This window comes from Melopsittacus undulatus, chromosome 3 (genome assembly GCF_012275295.1).
Source record: "Melopsittacus undulatus isolate bMelUnd1 chromosome 3, bMelUnd1.mat.Z, whole genome shotgun sequence".
Classification (NCBI taxonomy): Eukaryota; Metazoa; Chordata; class Aves; order Psittaciformes; family Psittaculidae; genus Melopsittacus; species Melopsittacus undulatus.
The window spans coordinates 38,768,392-38,794,019 of record NC_047529.1 but is presented as its reverse complement, the minus strand read 5'-3'; the positions used below and the strand labels follow the sequence as shown (position 1 = coordinate 38,794,019).

General features: G+C 40.4%; 1 protein-coding gene across 3 annotated transcripts in view; it reads left to right on the top strand.

The window, feature by feature from the left end:
* DST (dystonin) overlaps positions 1 to 25,628 on the top strand; it is a 292,205-nt gene that overhangs the window by 74,123 nt on the left and 192,454 nt on the right. For all 3 annotated transcript variants that reach the window (XM_005153188.3, XM_034060386.1, XM_034060385.1), the window contains one exon: positions 12,438 to 12,499. In XM_005153188.3, the coding sequence (XP_005153245.2) occupies positions 12,438 to 12,499 (62 nt within the window). The remainder of the gene's footprint in view (positions 1 to 12,437; positions 12,500 to 25,628) is intronic.

The following is a 25,628-nucleotide window of genomic DNA, read 5'->3' as shown; positions in this document are numbered from 1 at the left end:
AGCCTCTTCCCCCTTACTGTCATCCTGGCTCTATCGTGCTTGTGCTTTCCGTCTCAGTACATTAGACTTCTTAAGGTTGTATTTCATCTCCTCATATAGCACAAATCTCCTATTGAATATAGGTCTTTAAGGATTTAGAGGGAGCTGAGCTAACATGGAATAAAGTCATTGCAGTGGCTAGGTTGGTGGTGATTTTTATAATCCAGCTACATGTCTGCATTCTGATCTAGTGTTCTTCCCAGGACTTGGGGTCTTCTGAAATACTTGCATTCTAGTTACATTTTTCCTCCTTTCTCTCTACCTACAAACTAAGCTTGAAGTACATCATTGTGTATTTCAGAGTTCCAAGGGAAAAACTGGATTCTCTCCATTCTACCATATTGTTCTCCATCATTCCATGAGATGAAAGGAAATATAACAGAAATTTGAATTACAGGAATGAAGAAAATCAGCTAGCACTGAAGTCATCATGTGCACATTTTTAGTCCTCTGAGAACAGAAATTGGCTGTCAAGGTTTTAGTGAATAATTTATGTTTTGCTTGGTTGAGAATACAGAGTATGGCTTTTAAGACACAGGAGGAAGGCTGTAACTGAAAATTTGGCTACAGAAATCTTTCAAAGCTTTTGGGGATGAAAGGCTTAAAAGGCTTAATTATTTCCGAGTAAGGGAAGATGGAGCTCACGAGTGCATAGTGACTTCCAGAAGAGAGTTGTGGTACAAGTACACTTATTTGGTGTTACAGTTAGTGTGAAATCTGAGTAACATTATCCTTCTGGTTAGGTAGCTAAATCCAAATAAGAACCTTTGGGGGTTCTTTGGCATAATGATTTTTGTAAAACAAGCTTTAGTTAGCTAGTGTGTCAACTTAGATTGAAATTTGTCCAAGTGTGATGTAAAGGTATGACAAGATACACAGATCTTGTATGTATTTCCAGTTCTCCAGATGTGAAGGATCTGAAGGATGCTGGAAGCCCCTTCAAACTCTGGCTTCATTTATACCCAACTTATGGGCACAAGCATTTCAGATAGTTGAAGCTTCTTTGCTGTTCAATAAACCTAGTATGTGTGTCTGGAAGCAAAATTTGACGTTTTTGTCTAGATTTGTGAGAAAGATCTTGTTCATTATGCAGCTCAGAAAGTGGTTATTCTGTAAAAAGTGTAGGTAAATCAGATGGGAGAAGGAATTTCTGAGAACTGTGTAGACAGAGCATATTTCAAGCCAAGGAGGTGTAGGTGTTTGATCCAAATCTTTAGAGCTCCAGCACACCAAAGGTCTTGTGGTAGCTGGATTCTTTTGGTCACTAGTCATGCTATTTCATGATAGTTTGGCTATAATTTTTAGAGCTTGCAATCTTTTAATCTTTAAATGCATTCACTGTTTCTGAGCAGTTTGATCCATCCTTGTGATTTCAGCTATTACTGTAAGCAAAGCTGTTTGAGCTATGTTTTGTCCTATCTCTTGTATCTCCTGTTTGCCCTGACATCCCTTTGGGTGAAATACAGCCAAAATTAAACTTCTTGTTGTATTGATTCACAAATGTCCTCAAGTTCAATCACTTCTTCTATTTTTTTTTTTGTCACTGTTGAGAGCACTTACCAGTTGCTAAGGCTGAAACATGTGACTCCTCTTGGGTTCTTATTCTCTAGTTTCAGACTACACTGCTTCTGAAACCTCTCCTTTCTATGTGTGCAGCATAAGCTGTCCTCCAGAGAGGTCTGAGTCTTGTAGTAACTGCCATAGGTTCTATGTTTATGCTGCTCCAGGTGCCAGACTTAAGCAGTTATTTCAACAGACATTTTCACTAAAATCATCATTTTGCTGTATTGTCCTTCAGTCCTCTTCTTCGTCTATAAAATGTACGAGGTTCTTATCTTTATCATCAGTACCACTCACAGCTCTCTCTGCCCTATCATTTCTCATTCCTTAAATTTTCCTGTTCTTCAGTCAGTGCCATTTTCAAAACTTACTTTGTGCATTGTTTTTACATTGCTCTTTATCAGCCATTCTGTGTGCAGTTCCTTCTCAGAAGTGATCTTTTCATGTCCTTGAAACCTTAAAGTCTCCATCCATGGTGGCACTTCTCTTATCTATGAGACGGCAAGGGGCTGCTATTAATGTGAAGTCCTCAGTGGTCCATTGACCTTTGAGTATGGGTAAAGGAGGGCAGGGCACTTACTGAGGTGGGTTTAGGCATCCCAGACTTCAGGGGATCAGAAGAGCAAAGGTGTTTCATGTCCTCCAGGGCTCTCTTGGTGCCTCTACTACTGAGTAAAATCTGAAACAGGCTGGTTCTGGTGGTGCAGTTAGAGCAAATGGGAAGGGGCATTTACATGGTTAGTAAGTTTAATGAAGAAATAGGTGTCTGCCCTAACACCATCCCCAAGCCTCACTGACACCTTATTCAATAAGCGTCAGTACTGTCTCAGGACTTGATAAATCATTTTTGCATCATTATCATGGATGATTGAAATGATACTGTAAATTTTCTAAATCAATACATGCTGCCATGGGTATGAGAAGGAAATGGATCACTGAATGAAAGATGTCATTTTAATTGGTTGGTTATGTGTGGAAATTCACTTTCAGAAAGAGTGGTAATTATTTCAGGATATTTTTTTATGGGACAAAATTAGCACTATTATTCTTTTCTCTGTATCCTGAGTTCACAGCTTTTACATTTAACTTCAGAGCACCAGCATAGCCACATAGAGAAATTGTGGTTTATGTTTTTTGACTCCCATAGTTAGGGTACATGTTTCCTAAAGAGCAGGAGTTTTCTAATCCTACCTAAGCTCATGCAGAACTTTCACAGCTTTCTGTGAAAGTTACAAGTTGGAGATACATGAGATACATTTTGATACAGACTGTGAATATGTGTGGTAAGTCTGCATTAGATGGGGAAATGCTCTGCAAGTTTGCATGTTTCAGACTCTGAATTACAGAATAAGAATTTAAGATAGGAAAGATAATTTGATGACTGGGGTTGCCTGCCTGTCCAGGTAATTCTCTACTTCACCACCAGTTTGTTTCCAGCTGCTTTCCCCTGCTTTACCATATGTTTCTACAGCTGTATATTCTGTATAGCAACACTGTATTTGAAAAGCAGGCACACCTCAGCCTTAAAGTAAACAGTTTTCCTATTTTCCTACTAAACATCATTTTGCACATCCCAGCATGACAGCTCAACCGACTAGCTTCTTTTTACATGAATGAAAATATTGCTTTGCTAATAAGTCTTTCTGAAGTGGATTAAGACTAGATATTCCTGGTGAAAGAATGTATGTGAAACAGTTCAGCTGAGTGAAAGCATTCACTTTGGTTTTGTGTGGTAATCAACAAAAGCAGTCTGTGTTTTGTTGTGGGGTTTTGTTTGGTTTTTTTAGGCTTCTTTTAAAAGTAAAGTCTGTCCTTTGGGCCAGGTCTTCAGATGGAATTGGCTGGGATACTTTTGTTTCAATATTTTACTAACTATTTTATTTATGTGAGCTGGCATTAAATCTCTAGAAGCCTGGGAGTGGTTTCAGAGTGTGTGTGTGTTCTTTGTCTTCCTGCAACACAGAAAACAGCCTAGTAGTTCTTTTATGTTTCTTTGTTGTGGAGGAGAATCTGTTATTGTTCATGAAACTGAAGGGAGAACAACGGGTGAGTGTGCTGGTGGAGATGAATGAGGAGCAGTTTCATATATGACTGGTGTAAACATCAGCTGGTTTATTTTATTCTTTAAATGCCCAGGGATCCTGATGCTTGTTCTGGTTGTCTCCACACTGCATGCAAACCAAATTGATCTCCTTTAATGTAAGTGTAACAGAGTGTGAAGATCAGGGGGAGAGCAAGACCTCCTGGTTTAGCCAAACCCTGCATCACAGCTCTCTCTGTATCCCCTCTTTTCAAGCTCTCCCTTGGCTTTACCAATGAGTATATTCATGCACTTTGTGTGCTGCATTAAAGTCTCATAGCTTGTACCGAAGAAGTGGTGAGGCAAACCGTGCTGTTCAGAGGCTATGTGTGTCACACGGAAACATTACTGCTCTCTCTCCAGTTCTTCACCCTCTGCAGCAGCCTGGAGTTAGCACAGTCACTGCAAGCACAGGACTTCAAAGGCTGGCTGAACAGTTTGAAAAGGCAGTGCTGTTCTGGGTCTTTTCTTGTTTCAGGACTTTCCATGGATTTCTTGGAATGTATCCCTCTGCTTTTTGTCTAAGGGAGAGTGTAAAAAGTGGAGCAGCAGGACTTGATCAAGGGACAGGCATATGTAGAGTCAGTGTAGATCTCCACTGGCTTCTGGGGGCTGAGGGATAATGACTGCCGTTTCCTTACTGTAGTGCTGCTTACTGCAGTGGCCTGAGTTTGCACTAGATCGGTGAAATAGCCTTTAGTCTTATAAGCCTTTTGCTGTTTGGTTAGGCACGTTTTTACAGGATGGGATTTCTGCTAACACTTGCATCAACATTTTAAAATATACAAGCTGTTGTCTGGTGTTACAGAAACCCAGTTTTAATTTGTACCAATACTTCCTGTCACTTGTGGTCCACCAGGGATCGATACTGGGCCAAATGCTGCTTAATATCTTCATAAATTATTTGGAAGATGGGATGAAGTGTGCCCTGACAAACTTTGATGACAATACCAGATTGAGTGGGGATGCTTTGGAAGGGAGGGGCACCCTGCAGGATGACCTGGATAGGCTGGAAGAGTGGGCTAACAAGAGCCCACTGACTATCAGCAAAGACAAGTGTAAGGTCTTGCACCCCGAAAAGCAGTCCCAGAGTGCAGCACAGGCTGGGATCTACTTGGCTGGGGAGCAGCTCTGTGGGAAGAGCCCTGGGGGTCCTGGTGGACAGCAAGCTCAATATGAGTGAACTGTGTGCAGCTGGCAGCAAAGCAAGTTAACAGGATGCTGGGTTGCATGAACAGTGGTATCACTTCCAGAGGTAGTCTTTATCCTGCTCTACTCAGTGCTCGTCAGGCCACACTTGAAATACTGTGTTCAGTTTTGGTTGGATGTGGACAGGCTGGAGAGGGTCCAGAGAAGGGCCACAAAGCTGATTAAAGGACTGAGAAGCCTGTTGTGTGAGGAAAGGGTGAGAGGTTGAGTTGTTCAGCCTTGAGGAAAAAAAGGTGCAGAGGAGACCTTGTCACTGTCTTTCAGCATTTAAAGGGTGGCTACAAAGAAGTAGCTACAAAAGGCTACAAAGCCACTCTCTTTTACAAGGAGATACTTGTGATTTTGTGATTTTGTGTTTCCCTTGTTTCACTGGCAGACACTAGAAAAATGTTTTCTGAGCTCATTTCATGTCTCATACCTCACATTAGATATTTAAGTACACTAACACTGCAGAATGATGGCTGACCAAGGTCCTGTGAGTACAAAGTAATCCTTTGGGCTTCCTCTTGATTTTCATCTATGTGCACACAGTCAAATAACAATATTTCTTCCATACAGGTGTGGGAATACTTAAATTCCTGCAAATCAAACCAGAAGTATAGTTCTTGTTAAAGTAGTTGGAGATTTACATAGCATCTTCTGCACAGGATGATAGATTTTATGCAGCAGAGATTTTACGCAGCTGAGTTAATCCCCACATTTCAGGAGTAGGCCAGCTGAATTCTTCATCTTGCTTCCAGCATAGATGGAAAGAAGTAGTGGCAGAAAGAAGGTCCAAGTGAGGATTTGATGAGTGCAGTTTCTCATTGAGCCAGATGGGTGTGCAAGTAGCATATTTTTGAATGTTTTCAGGACACAAAGTGTTTATTTCCTGCCTGTTGTGGTTTCATGTTTGCCTGCATCTCTAGAGTTGAGGTGTGGTGTGTTAACAGGGTATCACAAATTGAATGGGGAGCCAGTCATTCTTACAGTTCAGTTTTTGTGTGGTCTTTATTTTCGTTGAGGTGGTCAAAGCTCTGTCAGAGTCTTTGGGAGTTTTATGATTGCTTCTTCATCTGCATTTAGGATTAAACTCTGACCTTCAAAAGTATCAAAGAGCCTTATTTTGTTTCTAGCAAACTATGGTGCTAACAGAGAACAATATTCTGTGTTATGCCTTCTTTGTGTTTCAGCAAATATCTTAATATTAGTCTATATCAGTCTTCATGATGAATGTTGAAGTTATAGTCACACATACCTGGCATTCATGATGTCATGCATGATCTGATATAGCTGGGAAGCAGCTAGTTTTGAAACTGAAGAGTTTACCCACAGCAGTCCACATCTTTGTAAGGTGAAAAATTCATCTGTGGCTTAGATGATGAATTCATGCTCCCAAGTACTGCTGCTTTACTGCAGTTATCCAAAGTAGATTGTTAAGGAGTGTCCAGAGTTCATCAGCAGGAGCCTGAGGTTTGCCTTGGGGCCAGAAGGGAGGAGTGCCTAAGCCATATGGGCAGTTTGAGCTTCCTGTACTCCAGGGAAGTCTTCTCCTCATTGATCCATGGAGTTCTGAGGTCTTTGCTTTCCATCAACTCAGGAAACTGCACTTACTTGTTTGAATATAAAATTGTGTCTTTTGTATAAAAAAACAATAGGTGAACAACTGCTGTGCTTATGCAAATGGAGGGGATGGTGCACCTAATGGTACAATTTTATTGACTCTGTGTTTGAGCCCTGATAATATCAACAGATTGTTTTGAGGATATGAGTCTAAATGGTGCATTTCATTTTACAGCAGGGTAGCAATGTGTTTTCCAGACAGTGTGTTTCGGGAAGCCTTTCACAAGTGCTGATAGCAGAGCAAATAGAACAGCTTACATGTGACTAAAGACTTTTTTTATTTTGCAGACATTTTAAATTCATTGCAAGTATACTGCTAACATAACAAAGTGATTAATTTCTGTTCTGTTCATTTTAACAAACCGACGTGCTAATCAAACATTATCCTGGTATTTAGTTATGAAGAATTGCAGCATTTCAAAGATAAGTATAGTTTCTGATCACATTTAAACTTCAGTAACATTTTAAGTCTCTCTCTGTGAATTAATCTGCAGTATTGTTTCATTGCTTCACTTGTAAGACTGGGAAGCTGCTGAAGCAGGTCACTGGAGATGGGTGAATAAACATGCATTAAGTAGATCATAGATGAAAGGGTGATATCTTTGGATTCTGCTTGCAGCTGTTGCAGTCAAGACAACTTCATTGGGAAGCCCACTTAAGGGACGACTGAATGAAATGCAAAATGAAATGCTGAAGTTTCCCAGTTTATTTTCAGTATTGCTCATTTTTAGTATGTGTTTTCTTGCAACTTCTATAAAATTGAGCACTTCCCAGTCTTCATTGCACTTACATCTTGTAGTCAGTTTAATTCACATTCTATTTAGGAATTAGATTGCTCATTTCTTTAAAACACACTTTTTTCAGGGAACATTTGCATTTTAATAACTAAATGCATACCCACAGAGATTATTTGATAAGCAGAATTTGCAATACTATTTTGTGAAAGAGAAATAAAAATACTGTTTGAAAAATGTATTACAGGTCCTAAACATTGATTTTATTTATTTATTTATTGGGGGGTCATGAAGACTGAATGCTAATGACATAGAAGCCAATGGGGGCTATACTTAGAAACAGTTATCTGTTAACTTCAGTGAGGTCTGAGTTTGGTCTTACTTGGCTGTAATTCCAGGAAAACCACATAATTTCTAATTCATCCTCAGCTCTTGATGCATGTAGTCTGCAGTTTAATAAAAGTAGAGCATGAAGGGGCATCAGATCTTAGAATAAATGGGCAAAACTTTCATGCTGATTGATCTTCGTAATCAGACCATCTATATGTGTGACCTGTCACCCCAGCATGTAAGAAATCTAATTGGTTTTCAGAGGAAAGGAAGCTGGAGATAGGCTTAAATTCTTCACAGAATAATTGGTGAAATGAGAAAAAATAAGGGAGACCTAAACTGAGGTTCACATTTCATTGCTATTGAAATTAATTATGCAAAGCTTGGATAGAAGTAAATTTCAATTACTTCCATAACTATGTGCATATATGATCTAACATAACATGTAAAATGCAGCTTTGTAAGAATTGATGGCTTGCCTGATAGAAATATGCAGAAGAGGAGCCACTCAGTTGAAAGAACCTTGCCATATCAATGCAGATGTCATAAGAGGAGACAATAATTGGGTGGGATGCATTTTCTGGGAAAATACGGGTCAAATTATGCCAGTTGCCTAATATTTCAGTTTGTGAGGACAGCAGCTGGTTGTGAGGCACACTAGTTTTGCCTCACCAGTGTCCTCTTCTGACAGCATCTGGTAGTGGGTGCATTGGCAGAAGCAGGAGGAAGATGAGGTGCTATTTTTCCCATCCTGATGACTGCTGAACATGAACCAAAAGTGTGCCCAGGCAGCCAAGAAGGTCGACAGTATCCTGGCCTGTATCAGAAACAGTGTGGCCAGGCAGGGCCAGGGCAGTGATCATCCCCCTGTACTGGGCACTGGTGAGGCTGCACCTTGATTCCTGTGCTCAGTTCTGGACCACTCACTACAGAAAGACATTGAGGTGCTGGAGCGTGCCCAGAGGAGGCCAACAAAGCTAGTGAAGGGTCTGGAGCACAAGTCTGATGAGGAATGGCTGAGGGAAATAGGGTTGTTTAGTCTGGGAAAAAGGAGGCTCAGGGGAACCTTATTGCTCTCTACAACTGCCTGAAAGGAGGTTGCAGTGAGTTATGAGTTAGTCTCTTCTCCCAAGTGACAAGTGATAGGACAAGAGGAAATGGCCTCAAGTTGTGCCAGGGGAGGTTTAGGCGAATATTAGGGGAAATCTTCATGGGAAGGATTGTCAAGCACTGGGACAGGCTGCCCAGGAAAGTGGTTGAGTCACTATCCCTGGAGGTGTTTAGAAGATGCATAGATGTGGTGTTTGGGAACATGGTGAACTTGGCAGTGCTAGGTTTACCGTCAGACTCAAATGATCTTAAAGGTCTTTTCCAACCTTAATGATTCTGTGGTTCTCCCCAGCAGAGTACTGAAGTGGCATCAATGCCATGTGTAGCCTTTGGTGTAATCCTGGCAGTAAACCTGTCTTCCAGAGAAACTGTTCTAATTTGCAGACACTGTGATCCATGCAAGTGACAGGGATTCATGAAAGGGGCTATTGGTGTTAGACAGATCTGACCTCTGAATTTGTCTTTGGGATTTAGGAATGACCAGAATGTGTAGTGAGATACTTCAGTTGTAGCAACTGGTTTTTAAGTCCCAGTTTTCTAATCTGGAGCCTCTTTAGATACTGCTGTGTTACAGTGTAGGTTCATAAAGTAGGTGGTCTGTTAAGGCTGGTGCCATTCTTTCAAGGTACTTTCCAAGCACTTAAAACTTAAGATGCTTTTCATTAGATGTGTCTGATACCTGAGAATAATGTCTGCCATGAATGTGTCTGCAATAACAGGTAAAAGTGGAGAAGCTCAGGTTGATTAATTAACCCTTGAGGGTTTATTGTGATGGTCTGCAGATGAGGTGATCTGGGAAGATGTGTTTTCTTTCTGCAGCTACTGCCTCACCTGCATTCTTAAATTACCTTGGCTTAAATGGTACTGGTGCTGCTCTTTTCATGGTGACGCTCTTTCCTTAATACTTACTGTTAGTAGAGGGAAGAAAAATCGACTTCCTGGTTTAAAAAGCTCAACATTTGTACCCAAACGTGTATTAGTGCACATAAAAAGTCAAAACAAACACCAATGCTTAGTTTGCCCCTTGTGACTTAAATCCAGAGGACTGGCAGTTTTGCAGCAGTGACAGCAGATCGGCTGTTTGCTCCTGCCTTTTTAAAAAGGGGAGTTGCTACTTTGTGTAAGCTAGGAGAAGCTCTGGTCACGCCTTGGCTCTCCTTTCCCTAAGGAGAAAAGCAGCCCTACAATTTTGAAGGGAAGAATGAGAGAGTTTGCTGAAGATGAAAAGGACTGGAGTGCAAAGCTGGTGGAAGTGATGTGCTGCATGGGTCAGTAACACAGCCCGGTGCCAGGCTGGCAGGGCAGTAGGGCTGGCTGCCTTGGGAGACAGCAGGGCTCTCCGAAGGGAAGCTTCACTCCAGAGGCTTTCAATGGGTTTCCTTCCTTAGTCTGGTAGTTCTTCTGTAGTTAGCTCCCTGTATTCTGTTTCATCTGGGGGGGCTGTTTTGGTATGTGCGTCTCAGATCTTGGGCAAACTGAATACTGTTGCACTGTGTTTTCCTCCCAGTGTGCATTTGCTTTTCTGGAAGCATTTGGGTTTTCGATTAAACATCCCAGTTGTGGTGTTGTTTTGGTTTCTTTTTCTCCTTTTTTTCTTTAATTTTTTTTTCAATCCTGATGTTTTGCACAACATGACAGGTGGCAGCTTTCCTCCTTGTCACACAGTTCTGTGTGTCGGGTGCAGAGTTATCCTGTGAGTGTTTGTGTAATATATGCTTGTATAAATGCAATAGGGGTAGTAAGCATCACTTAATGTTTGTTGGCATTTCAGTTGAAACTAGAGTTTAAATTAATGGTGACTGCATGTTCTAACAAGATAAAAGGAAGTAGTTTTTTTTTGTTTAAAAACTTTTTTTACTGTTGTCACAGTAACACTTCCCAAAGTATAAACTTTTGGAGTGGTTAGTCAGAACTAGCTGGAGTTACCTTAGGGAAAAAAGACACACTGTGGCTGGGATATTAAAACACTGAGAAAACTTGTGTTCCTTTTAAAACAGGTACCCATAATGGAAGAGTTACAAGTATTTCTGGATTTCTTTGGGTTTTGAGATTTTTTCTGTTCTCTACATCTACCAAACAAGGGCTTCTACCTTATTAGGATAAGTAACTGATGTCAGAAATGCTGTCTTGCTAGATCAAGGCTGTAGGGAATTGTATGTATAGCAAAAGGTTTTCTTAATCTGACATATTTTTTTCTCCTATAGTGAAGCTTTGCTCTTTAGTTTGTCTTTTACTCCTCTTTTGGGGGTCTTCAGCTAGAATAAGAGAGCATGGAGTTGTGAAGCAGGGAAAAAGAGTATGCCAGAAGCTTGAAGATCTTGGGTGGTGTGGAAAAGGCAGTTAGGGCAGCAGCTGTTCTGTACAGAGCTGAATGTACATATACGCTTCACATATTACCTGAAGAACTCATTGCCACAGTGAACTGTAGCAGCAGAAGTTATAGATGTGTTTAAAAATGATTGGAAAAAACAACAGAAAAAATGCATCTATGGCTCTTAAGTGCAAAGATATGTATAAGCATGTAGAAAGTCGGTGAGTCACATATGGGGAGTATACAAAGGCTTCACAGGCCTTTTGCTTGTCTTGTTTTTGCGTTTGTTCCTGAATTCTCATACTCATTTCTAGATACTGGTAGGAACAGCACACGGTGCTCAGTTTGGCTCAGGGTGGACTCTTGTATGATCTCATGCCTTTTTGAACGACCTCAGTATCACACCAGAGACTTGAAAGTCCATGAATATGGACCTTCCCTTTTATTTTATTATTTATGTTACCTTTGACCAGTCTGAAAAGAGTATTTATTTTTTAAAATATAAAATATATTATCTCATTCAACCTTCTGGTGGTGGCAGTAGCTGCAGAAGGGGTCTGCTACCTGAGCTCATTGCTCATTCTCAATCACAGTACAAATAGCCTGAGTCAATGAAACAGCTGCAGTTTTGTTGTATGGGGTCTTAAGGGATCTCGCTATTTTAGGCTTGCACAGATGGTCCTGGTCCTAATGCACCACAACTCCTACTCCAGGGAGCTCTGGGACTGTGAACTGGCTCTGTAGCAGTTGTACTGGCTAACGACCATATGTAGGTTTGTAGAGAGAACTCTTGTGCTGGAGTGGTGGTTTCTCCAACATGGCTCGGTAGAATACATGTGCATTCTTCCTATCCGTAGGTGGGACGCTTTCTTCCCCTGTGTCTATTGCTTTCATTGCTTCTTTTTAATACTTTGTGGGAAATCACTGATGCTAACTGCCACACCAGGGAGCAAACTGTTTGCAGTGGCTGGGTCCCATATCAGGGCTAGTGGACATCCTTATTTATTTTATAGAGGATTAGAAGAAATAGAGTCCTTTCTCTGACTGAAGCTGTAGGTCACCCTTGTGTGTGGGAACAAGGATGATATTCCAGTTGCAAAGCACAGGGATTAAAAAAGCCAGCTTGTGTATAGCGAGAGATTTTCTATTGCTAAATACTTTAATGACTGATTGAGGTTTAGAGGCTGTGGGTTGTGTTCATAGCTCTTAAAAAGTTTGCCTTGACCTTTTTAGTGCATTTTAGGGGATGGTTAACTTCTAGGAAGCTGTATTTCTGTTAGCAGTGCTGCTACTGTACCAAAAGGGCTGCTGTCCTGGAAAAACTCACACAGAGCTTTTCCTCAAGAAACTTTTTCATGATGTGCTGTGATGTACTGCAAAAACAAAGCCAAACCAGAACAAACAAAAGCCTGCATCATTTGTAATTCCATTAAACCCTTTTCTTTTTTCTTTTTGCCTCCAGATGAGCGGGACAAAGTACAAAAGAAAACCTTCACAAAATGGATAAATCAGCATCTCATGAAGGTCAGTTGATACTTCCATGATGTCTGGAGGACTGATTACTGTAGCAGTGATTGTGTCTATTATTAATTGTTTGATTTCAGGATGCATGTGTGTTACATATAATAAGGATGATCTTAAATTTTGAGATTTATGCATGTACTTTGTCTTTGAGGAGCCGTGGGGAGTTGAAATGCTGCTGCCTGATATCCCAAGGGGATTTATTTGAATACTTAAATTTGAAATTAAAATGAGTCAAAATTTAAGGGACATGATGTCTTTCTACAAAGCTTGAATCTTATCTGGCATTAGTGTGTCATGGCTGTAGCACCACAGCTAAGGCAAATAATAATAATAAAGGAGAGCGAATTTCTTTTTATAGTACCATGTTGAGGACAGGGAAATGACCTTGAGGAGCTCCAAATCATCCTGTGGCATCAGTATGCTGGTCATGGATTAGAAATAGAGGTTTTGTAGGGACAGAAGTCACTTTTCAATATCTTTCTTTTGAATAGCAGTGAACCTCGGCTCGGGGACAGAGGACATAATTTTAATAACATGTACAGCTTTTAGTCTACAGACAACGAAAGGCCGTGAGTTCACCTTCACTGCATGACCCTTCAGTGCAAAATTTAATCTGCTGTTTCAGCGCCAACTGTCTAGCCCAGATATTTCTCTGGAGAAACAGACTGTATAATTACTTAACATAACTTGCTTTGATTTCCTCTGCCCCCCCGGGAGGAGTGTGGGGAAAGGGGGGGAGTAAGAGTCACATTAAATCAAAATGCATCTGTATCTGTCAGAGTTGAGATGTAGTTGGTAAATGTAATGTTTATACACTGTTGGAAAGATCTGCTTGTATTGTTATTTAGAGAAAAATACAGGGGTTGGGAAGGGACAACTTATCTCTTTGCTACTTGTAGCTGTTCTTATGGATATTTGAGAAATATTGGACACCAAAAAACTGAATTCCTTCAGGGTTGTTTAAAATGTACCGTTTGGGTTTGGTTTTTTGTTTTGTTTGTTTCTTTCTGGCTCCTCAGACTTGTAGAAGATGCAGAATTCCTGTTTCACGTATTTTAAGAAATTGAAAACTGTGTAGCTCTTGGAAATGGTGTGACATAGGTTGCTAGCAAGGCCTAAATGTGAGATTGGTCCAGTTTTGTCTTTAGCAAGAGACCTCTCTCCAGAGTGGTCTTTTGGTCCTTCCCACCATGACTGAGCCATAAGCAGCGGTCCTGACATCCACCTCAGTGCAGCATGCAACCTTTCTGTGGGCAGGGTGAGTCTGGAGTCACAGAATGGCTTTTAATACTGCTCATACCAATAAGTTTTCCTTCTTGGATTTGTTAGACCCAAAGGAATCATGCTGTGTAGAAACAGCTGCTCCAAGAACCCCTTCTGTGCAGACTCCTCCTCACCATAATCTTGAAATGCCCCATGGCCTTGCAGAAGTCTTCTACTTGCTAATGAGAGAAGACAAGAGACTGCAGAGCTGCAATCATTGCTTTCTGAATTTGACCTCACAATGTAAGAAATGGATACATTGTCTGGTACTTCAGACAAATTAGATCTAAAGAAACAAAAAAAAAACACAGGAAGATTGCCAGTGCTCTGGCAGCAAAATGCAGTCTTCAAGTTAACCATCAGACATTTCTTCTTCTAATTGAAGGCAATTGTTACCATGTTTGTAGAGGCTACTAATCTTTTTATGTATTAAAGATGCAGTTTAAAGATGCAGGTTTAATTTTCTGTGGGATATGGAAAAGCCTATCTGAGGCTTTTTGGAGAGCAATCTTTTAATAGAAATTAAAAATTATGCCTGTTTTTACAGAAGAGCAGTGCCTTGAAAAATGATATTTACATACACCATCATTTTACATGCTCCTGAAACTTGCACAGTCATCGTTGCCATACTGTTAACTTCTTTGGAGTAGCTTAAAAAAGATTTAGGCTCTAAACCTGCAAGGAAATCAGGGTGAAGAGTTCACACTAAATCCTTTTGACTTGCTTGCCAAGGTCAGTGGCCTTAGGCCTTCATCTTCACACCTTGGGTGTGAGTGACTGTAAAGGTAGATATAGATAGATTTACAGATATATGTGTGTGTACTGCTGGCCTTGATTTTCATCTCACATTCCTCACTTTAGAATTCAGTACAGATCAGTAACTTTCGCAACTGTAGTTTTGACTATAGGTCTTCCATTAACGTGGAATTTATGTAGCAAAACAGCTTTATCATTTGGAAATACTCAGTTTTTGGTGATACAGGTGTCAAGTTGCTGGTTTTAGAGCATTGTTTTTAGAACAGTGACTTGCATGGAAATTAAAATACATCCTTCAAATGTGCTCTCAGGATGCAAGGGCATATTTAGAAAATACAATATAATGGAAGGAATATAGAAAAAGTAGCACAGTAAATGAGTGTGCATTTTTAGAGAGTCATTAGACCTGTCCTGGTCTCTGCATTAAATTGAATTTGAGTCTGTTTTCAGCTACCTTGAAATTAATAAGAAATTCATGAAACTCTTACTTGCCCATTCATTGCCAGTGTTGCAGACAAAAAAGGTGAGAATCAGCTTATTTCAGGCATCTCAATAGCTTTATTTGGGCTAATTACCCAGACTTCTCTTGTAGGTGGCAGAGAACAGGTCTTTCTAGATGAATTGTGTCCTGAAAGTGCTTTCACTCCACTGGCTGAAAAAGAGGTCAGTGTGCTTTATCTGCCACTGCATAGGGTTCAACAAGAAGCAGAAAGGATTAAGGTGGTTGTAGTAATTATGAGAGATCATGGAAAACACCAGATTATTCATGTGGCTAGGACCTGGCTATCAGCATGAGGATGGATTGCTTTTTTTCTTTAATTTTTTTTTTCCATCCTATTTATGTTCTTTACTTTCTCTTTCTCCTGTTTCTTTTCTCTGTGCCCAGTTTCTGTTTTGGTTTTCTCCACCTTTCTGATCTCTTTTTACTCTTTCCGTGCCTGTTTAGTTCTTTCCCTGCTCATTTCAATTAATCTCCTGTTCTGCAGTTGTTGGGAAAGTACTGGACTTGTATTCCTTTATAGCACTATATTCAAAAGAGTTTTTTCCAGGTCAGCAGTGTGATGCTTTTATTGCTTGCCATCATTCACAGGGGGATGGCGTGGAAGCCTACTGTCATTCTTCTAATTAAATTCCGTATTTATGGGATTTTCTGAGTAACAACAAACATTTCAGCAAGTCAAGAGGAGGGCTGTGAGGATGATCAGGGGAATGGAGCACCTCCTGAATGAAGAAATACTGAGAAAGCTGGGGCTGTTCAGCCTGGAGAAGAGAAGGCTACATGGAGACCTCATAGCAGCCTTCCAGTATCTGATTTTAGGGGACCTATAAGGATGCTGGGCAGGGACTCTTCATGAGGATAGGACAAGGGGCAATGGGTGAAAACTTAAACAGGGGAAGTTTAGATTGGATATAAAGAAGAAGTTCTTTACTGTAAAGGTGCCAAAGCACTTTAATGGGTTGCCCAGGGAAGTTGTGAATGCTCTGTCCCTGTCTGTGTTCAAGGCCAGGTTGGACAGAGCCTTGGAAGGCATGGTCTTTGGTGAGGCATTCCTGCCCATGGCAGGGGCATTGGAACTAGATGATCTTAAGGTCCTTTCCAACCAAAACCATTGTGTAATTCTGTGAAACAAGATGGCCGAGAAATATTTACCCTTCTGCCCTCTGTTCCCCATCTTTAGTTGCATTGGATTCAAAGCACCTAAGGGCGTAGTATATAACATTTAGTGTGTAAGATTAGTCATTTGGCAGTTCAGTTGACTCTGTTAAACTAGAAGCATAGTCATTTCAGAAATATTTCCTGCAAACGATCTTGAGATATACATAGTTTGAGAGACAGGTATGTAATCTGTTATTTGCAAAATTCAGCTGTTTAAATTATCTTTGAATTCCAGTTTAAGATCAAGTGGACTGTCACTACGTTTTTTAAATGCTGAAGTTTTTCTTCGTAACTGATAAGAGCATTGATTAGAACATTGCACTTCCTAAGGCTACTGTTTAATGTCTGAAGGCGAGGCTCCAGTTTAAACGTTATCTTTCACTTGTTGACATATGGGCTGGAGAGGTGCGATATTGGACTTCAGACTCGCCTGCTGCTGTGGTATGAGCTTCCAAGGAGAAACTCACATGCTGGTGTAGAGTGGCAGTGGGGTAGAGATCTCTTCTCTAAACCTGCCTGTGCTTCCAGCAAGTGTTTCACTTTGCTGCTGTCAAAACAGGATGTTAATTTCTAGTACTTGTTGCAGCAGTAAGTAACCCCTGTTACAAGACATTAGATGCTATGAGACATTTGTGTAAGACAGGGGTTTTGTTCTAGTGTAGTGTTCACATGGTCCTAAAATACCCAAAGAAAAAATCCAGCTTTCATGAAAGCCCAGAAATTCTTCTGACAGTCCTTTGAATCTCAACCCTCAAAACCTAAGGAAAGAATAAGAGAAGCATGAAGTATGGGGAAAAGATGAGATAAAAGTTGAAAAATAAAAGTTGAAGATGAAAAAGGAATAAAAGCAAATTCTTCTTTGTTGTTCAGTTCCTTTCTCTAAGCAGTTTGAAAATACTTTTGTAGTGCCAGGTCTTAGGCTTGACAGATTAAATGGGATATTTTTAAATACTTAAAATTTATCAGAAGTTATGATTTATAGAAAGTAGGGCTAAAGGTAAGGCAAACAGGGACTGGCTAGATTAGTGCTCTGTTGGGAAAATATTGTGAGCAACCAGGTATTTTATCTCCAAGGGAAAACATTCTTTTTCATGGAAGGAAAGGTTGTAGAGAGCCTCTTAACTGACCTTTGAGCAGCATGTGGGCCCTTGGGATGTCTGAGCAGCTCTCTGGAGAGGAAGGGCTGTCCTCCCCACTGGCACTGGCAGGAAGCCCCATCACCAAGTGCCCAGCACAGTGCAGGTTGGCTTGAGACCCTCTACTGGCTGGACCTTAGAAGAAACACCCTGGAGATAGGAGCAGTGGGCAGGATCCCTGCACAGCCATTAGTTATTCCAGAAGTCACTTTTAAAGGTATTATCAGCAAGAAGGCTTTTATAAGTAGCAGGACAAAATGGTTTTAAAGGTGCTGTTTTAAAGCTGTGTTCAAAATCATGTACTGTGTTGCAGTGATTGTCCATTAGAGAGAGTGAGTACAGCTTTTTTGTTGTGCAGAGGCTGAATGAATAATTCAGAGTAGAAACCTGAAGTTATTGATTCCTGTGCGTCCTTCAGGCAGCACATGGTTTGCAAATGGCTGCTTAGGTCGATTGCTTTGTGAAACGTTCAGGTATGCCCTTAACGGCAGAGGGATGTTCCTGATACAGCACAGTCACTCCCTTGCTGAAAGCTGGCACTTTACTGACACTAATGGTTATCGTTCTAGACAGCACTACTCTGCAGTATCTTCTTTCTAGCCATGCAGTTAATCTGTTATTTAAAATTCCCCACCTCCTTGTCTTTTAGAAAAGAACACATTTTAGCTCTATGCTTATTTTAAGGGCTGAGGCACCTGGTATTAGTGGTAGTGACTTTTAACAAAAATCTCAATCTAACACCTTTCATTTTACAAACATACTTGGAAAAAAACATGTTTTGGGTTGGTTTTTGCTTTTTTCCCCCTTCCCCCCCTCCCGCCCAGCCCCCCCTTCCCCCCCCCCCCCCCATGTTTGATAAAATGAAAGGAAGATTGCTTGCTGTGCTCTTGCATCTAAACGAATCTTCTATGTATTCCTCCTAGTTAATTGTGACAGCTGCTGCAGTCTGTTGGGAGTGAATCCTGTAAAAAAATCCCTTTTCCAACACGGCACACAGCTTGCTTTAGGCATTGGGTGCAGCTGAAGTAGCCGTATTTCCTCCTCTCTTTTGTTTTTCAATTGTTCAGCAAGGCCTAGTGTCTGCTTGGTAGACAGATGAATGTTTTCATTTTTTCTCCTGAATATTTTTGCTCTTGTATGTTTAGGGCTATTCTGAGAGGTCCTGGAGGTTTTTTTCTTAAATACTTGCCTTTTCCAGAAAATAAAAGAAAAATAACTCCTGAAGAAACTTGTAACTGAAGTAAATGGTTTTGTTGTTATCCCTGGAAATATGCACCGTTGTAGCTCATTCGCTCTTCACTGTGTAGTTTTCAAAGATCTTCTACCTGAAGATAAACCACACAGAATCTTTCATCTGCTTAGTGTAATCTATAGCAAAAGCAGTTTGCAAAGCAGATCAGCAAACAAACTCAGGACTTTTTTAGTGTTAAATCAGAGTTTAGATGAGGGAAGAAGGTAACCAGGGGATGGGGAGGAAAAGCAGTGACAGAATACTGGAAGTTAAGGCTGAAAAACAGGAGGATACAGTACGAAACTTTACAGGATAGTGAAAAACTGAATCACAAAAAATTTTCTTTGCAAGCAAATAAATCCAAGTCAATAAAAACTGTGTCACAAATTTCAAGTTTGTTTGATCCGCTTTAATGCATTCAGACTTCATGTCTAATTGAGGGCAGGAAAGAAAATAATTGAAAACACTAAATTAAATATGTATGAAAAATATGATAGCTTGAGTGCATTGATATTTTTATAGCACACAGCACTATAGAACCAGTTGAGTGCATGCTTTTATGATCCCTTTCATTGTGGGTTGTTTTTTAACTGTTTTATATAGGTGCTCATATATGAAAGAGTGATTATAAGGAGAATTAAGTAAGGAGATTACTGTATGATGAAATAGAACCTCTAGGATCAGTATGTTTGCTATGATAGACTAATGTATTAATATATTCATTTTTTGTGGGTTCATTGTTCAAAATTAACTCTCAGCATAGATTTTATTTAATGTTATTTATTCCTAAGAGATCACAAGAGATAAAATTCTACCACTGGCAATTAAGTGTGGGCTTTTTAATGAATTGTTATATTATGCATGGAATTATTTTTTATCTATATACTTTTGATGTATCTGTATGAAATAATCCTTTATATATCAGTTTCGAAATCCTATGGCTTGATCTAGCTCTCATGGGGCCAGTGTAACTGTGCCATTGGCTCCAGTGGGAGTAGTGTTTGTCCCAGTATGTGAACCCCACACAGTGAACAACTTCAACATATGAACATTGCCTAAATATTTTGATCTATGGCAATATTTCCTGTAATCTGGGAAGGTAGGCTTGCCTGGAAGTAACATATATGTGTGACTCCATGAGGACCTAAGAAGGCATCAGAATAAACATGCTTTTCCTATAAAGAAATGTGTGTTATCTCTTAAAGGCTTTTAAGGTCCTTGTGAACAGGGAAATTTAAAGATAGTAACATAACGTTTAAAATTCTCCTCTACCTAGAGTACCTTGACATTAACCAGAATCACATATCTGCCAGCCTTATACTTTACCTGCTTTAAGCGTGTGTAGAGTATATTGTCTTTGGTCAGAGTTAGTGTATTCCTCTAGCTTTAAGCTGCGAATGCTCACTTATTAGTTGAGTTTGATGTTGTGAGTATTATATTTGTATACTCTGAACAACTTTAAACTTCATCCCTGGTAAGTTATATTTGACAGCATGTATTTTTGATCATTAACTAAAGGAAGGACAGGACAGTATAGCAGTGGGGAAAAACATTTATTGTCATAAGTGACAGGATGCGCAGATGTGGAGATCTGCATCTGGACACCTACAAAGGTGCTCTCAGTAGCTTATGCAAGAAAAGCATTTGTGTGGCACAGCTCAGCTCATCCCCAAGCAGGTGTGCAAACCAGCTCAGGGCATACTTGCCATTCTGTTCCCTGCCGGCTGCAGCAGTTGGGGCAGCTGCCTCTGGTGTGGCCATGTGTCTTGCAAGAGGAGTGCCAGCCCAAAGAGACCTTCAGCAAGTCGCTAGCAAAGCTGCTGTTTAGTTAGGTCTGGACTGATTGGGAGGGACTGCTTCAAAATTTAGAGAAGGTAACTTAACAGCAAGTGATTGCAAAATTCCTGGCTCACCTCTCAACACAGAGAAAGGAGAAGTAAAAAGGGGACAGTGAACTTCTAAACAGCAGAGTTGGGGAAAGTAATAGGGAGGGTCTTCTTTGGAAATTATCCAGGAGAGGGAGGAATACAGGAGATCTGGCAGTCATTGAAAGCATTTGTGTTGGATTTACAAAGGCAGGCTGCAGACCAGCAGGACAGATAGGAGGCATCATAGAATATACTGCTGCTTTTCAGAGGTGTGTGAAATTACAAAGGAGCCGTACAAGAAGTGGAAATAAGGGCATCAGGACTAAAGATTCATATAAGGGAGTTAGTAAAGCATAATAACTTTAAATCAGACAAGAAAAAGAAGTAAGTCCTGAAGGAGTTACAGTGTGACATAAGAGTTTACAGGAGAAAGGTTCTATAATTATGTCAGAAGATGAAGATGAAAGGAGAAGTATGGATGTGTTACCAATGAAAGAAAAAAAAAAAAAGAAACAGTTTTGAATGCTGTAGAAAAGTTTGAATTATTCCAGCCTCTTCAGTCTACAACATACTGACTTGATGGAACAGTTTTTAATAAGACAAGGGTGAAATTCAGATAAGGAAAAAGGGAGTGGAAGTATATTCAGATAAGTTAATGTGCTTTCTGGTTGCACAGCTTTATTCATCCAGTACTTGGGAGCTAATGTAAGTGATTTATAATACTTTATCATTCTGTTTAAGAATTCAGAGAGGGCAGGGGACTCGTAGGAGTCTGCAGTTACGGTAAGGATAATACTTCTTTCCCAGGCAGAAGAAAAGAACGGGGAGTTACAGACCTCACGGGGTGATTTCCCTTCCTGGGAAGACTGTGGGACAGATGGTCTTTGAAAGCAGGCGGATGAAGGGGAAGCTGTCTACATGGTGTATCTACATTTTTACACGCTGCCACATGTACTCTTAGCATTACTCATTCCTTTCACAAAATCTGAACAAAGTGATCCCAGATACAGTTTGCTTGGATATTGCCATCAGTAATAGCTGCAGCTAAACTGGCACTAGGAAGAGTCAGTGCTATTGGCTGTGGTTGCTATTGTGCCTGCCATCAATCAGGTGCTGCTGCAGCAGCATTTGGCTTTGGAAGGCTGATGCTGTGAGCAGTGACCCATCTCCTTTCCACTCAGAGATGGCATCCAAGCACCTGCTGCCCTTGCTGTGCTACACTTTCAAGTGAGGATTTGAGCTCTGTCACTTCATCCTTGTAGTGATACCCATGGTTCTCTAACACTGTGGCTGTACTTTTCTCTGGCTCGGGCCTTTTGTCATGTCGTCAGCAACAAGTGTCACCGTTGCCCTACCACCAATTTTGGAGGGTCCATTGCCTGCACCGGGCTGCATTTGCTTGTGCCCAGGGAGCTCCAGGAACTACAGATGAGCTCTGTACCCTGCCTGTGGGCCAGCATGGAGCTTAGGGGACAAGGAGACATCTTGTAATTTTGCCTTGCCCTGGACACACGAGTGTGCTTTTGGACACATGATTGTGAAACTCTGCCTGGCTGCACCACTCCAGATCTTTGTGATGACAACAGGTTTATAGCCATCTGTACTAAAGTACTTGGAAGTAAGATTTCTCAGAGATCTAGGACAGGTTGTGATACTTTAAGTTTGTTTAGTCTGAAACAGAGAAGACTGAAGGGAGGTGTGGTAATGTGTCCTCGGGATGTAAAAGGTTGTTGTGCAGATTCTGGTGAACAAGTATTTTCTGAGGTCAGGCTCTAAGGGGAGAGGCAACAAAAAATTCAGTTTAGTTTACAGAAGAAGATTAGGTTGAAGATTAGCAAGGAAAAATCCCTCTCTATGAAAAGCAAGTAAGTGTGGCAAAGCAATGAAGTGTACATATGACATATTACATATCCTTCATTTGAACTGGCAAGAATAATTTAAAAAAGCATCTCTGGCATGTTATAGCCAAACTCCATTGTTCCAGTGCACTGGGTCAGGTGAGGTGAACTTTTCAGTCCTTTTTAACCTTACAGTTGTATTACTCTGTGACAGCCTCATAATACCCAGCCATTCTTTGGCAAAATAATATTCGATTTTGGAGTCTTAGCACTGGTCACTGCCAAGTTTTTTACTAAAGCTTTTATTTTCATTAAATTAATGATTTCCATCTGCATCAGTCCTACAATTCCGGTGAGATTACTCTCTTTCAGTGGGCTGCCATATAATGTGAAGCTTAGAAAGGCATAAATACAGATTAATGAAGACTACAAAGACAACATTTAAGCCTTTCTAAGTATAATATTTTTAAAATAGCACAGAATGGTTGTCACAAGTGAGGCTTTAAGTAGGTTGTGAACTAAAAAATATGATAGAGATGTTGAGAGGGTTTTATAATGGCCTTTGGTTGGTTATTTTGGGGGCTTTGTTTTAGTTTTTCTATGATATTTAAAAATATCTTTAGTCTTCTACACAAATGCATCTGAACAGAGATTACTGCATTGAGGAGAAATCACAAAGGGTTTCTGGGGTACAAAAGAGGGAAGAGAGATGGATATGCTGTGCATTAAAATCACAACTGTCCCAAGAAGTGTTAATGGGCTGGGAGCAATGTGTGGAGTCGCATGGGGCCTGCCATGACATATGTTACATGTAGCATCTCTCCTTCATGCTCACTGAGAGCTGTCCACATAATGATGATGATTTGGTTGATTTGATGAAGTAGTTATTAAAGGTGGCGGGACATCTCTGTAACTTTAATATTTTAAGACTTTAAATTGTAGCAATAATGGAGTAGATGTCCATTGGTGTTAGTAGGTACCCATTTCTGTGGAGCTTGTGAATTTATGTGACATGAGGCACTCAGATGGATTTGCTGATCCCAATAAGCAAAGTTTATAGACCAAGATTGTGCAAGTGTTAAAACTGGTGAAGGTACTGCTGTGACGATGATGATAAGCAGAATGGGACCTACGGAGAAATTCTGAGCGGCTGGACCAGTGTTGGTTGAAGAGAACCTTTCAGCCCATACTTCAAAAAGATTGGAGATGTGTGAACTGGAATAGAAACAAGACTTTTTTTTCCAGAGGAGATGGAAAGAAAGATTTTTTGACATTTAGGATGCTTGGTTAAGCTTGTTCTGTACAATAATGGTGTTTCAGATATTGCACAGCTACCAATATCCAAAATAGGATTCAGGATGCACATGTTTATGTCCTACTGTTTGCTGTATATGTCAGATTATGTACCAGTTTGCATACTTGTTGATTTGGGGTTAAGAGAATATTGGAATATTTCATATAACCAAATAAAGGAAGATAATAAGAAAAATGTTAGGACAAGGTTTAGAAGTGGTCTTTTTTATTTATTTGAGCAATAGTATTTTTACCTCAAAGCCATACAAGTATCTTTTTTATGATTATTGAAAGTTATCTAGAGAGATGTGAAATAATTGAAAGCTGGGCCAAAATGGAGTATGCAAAGGCAGTGGATTAATTGGATGGTGAAATTGTCTGCAAGGAATGTGAAGATTAATGTAAAGATAAAAATGTGACTCATCCAAGCTTTCAGGTACAAGGACAGGGCTGTAGAGGGGTGGAAAACATGAAGGGTGATAAAACCATAAAGTTCTTGTGCTAATCAAGTGTTGAGCATTGGCCAGATCAGAAAGTGAAGGATGACTCCAAGGATGCAATCAAGGATGAATCTTCAGTTAGAAAACATCTGTTTTAAAGCAAGATCAGAGGCACTGAACTCACTTGGTACAGGAGACTTGTTTAAATGTGAGTTAATGAAAGTACTTGATATCATACAGTTATGTTATGAAGTTAAATGAGTAGCATTAGCTGTGTCTGCTGTTTAGGAGAATTAATACTCAGGAACAAAATTAAACAGTTAGAAAATGATTCCTGACTGTGAAATAAAGAACTGTTTATTTTCAGAGAACCACAAGAAATGTTTCCTGCGGAGTGGGTTATTAGACTGGCAAGCAAAATAAAAGAGTGAAAGTGAGCTTTGGATCACTGGACCTAAAACTAGGTTTGCCAGATTCTGCTTGAGAGTGAACAGGCGCATAGAAGAGACTTGGCACAAGTTTTTTCCCTTGTGCCATCTCTCTTCCAGCTCTGGCTGTGGGCCTGTGCTGTTGGGCTGGGGGAAGCAAGTCTGTGTGTCCTGGGCAGTGGATGTCCAGTGCTGGAGTGTGCCAGCATGGAGCTGGGCAACAGCACCATCTGCAGCCCAGCACTCAGGCTGCCTGTGCTCTACCCTGTCCCTAGGGAAAGCTGTGCCCGGGAGTCGCTGCCACCGGGTTACCCAGTGGTCAGATCCTGCCAGAGCTTATGTGCTTGTTTATTTTTAACAGAATGGGTTAAGTTTATCATAGGATTCAGTGCAAAACAATAATCATAACCAGGGTGTGTGTCTTTGGAGTTTGTTCCTCTCCTCACCCCTCCAAAATTAATTTCAGTTTAAAGTATGGAGATTAAAGAACATGAATGATTTAGGGGGAGGATGTCAATCTGCATGTAACTGCTTTGGCTTCCTGATCTCTTGGTTGGCTATTCACTCCAGCCCAGTGCCTTGCTGTGCTGTGCAGTGCCTGTCGGGGTGGAAGTTACCCAAGGTGGAGTAGCCCTGCAGCATTATCAAGCAATGGTTGTGTACTTTACAAGGGGGGGAATCTAAGAAATGTGAAGAGCAAAATAAGTAGTCTTGAAGATGTCTGAAGAAGCAGCAGTGCTTGGTGGATCAGTCATGTGGGAATGTTTTGACAAACGTGATATTTTGGCAATTATGTGCTGCATGGATCTGGTTACAGCCTGCTCAGAATTTTAGAGGGGTTCTCATAAATCATGCTATATATGTTATCATTTTTGTACATAAATACAGTTTCTCATATGAGATGGTTTGTGGTTTTTGTTCTTGTGACATAGTATTATTTGTTCTCATGCAGTTAAACTGTTGCTGTGATTCCGTAATTTTCAAAGGTGAAAGGACTAAACCATATAGATTTTTCAAAACTGAAAGAAAACTGTTTCCTCCTGAGTAAAGCTTTTAATACAATTTGTCCTTTAAAACCAAGCTTAAGTACATTTTTAGGAAGCTGAAACATTAGGGAAACTCATCAGGATGTCAGGACCTCATGCAGTAGCCACAGGAGTTTTTCAGCAATCTTAATGCTGATGGCATTTGCTGTGGAACAGTGTAATTATAGGAGCTC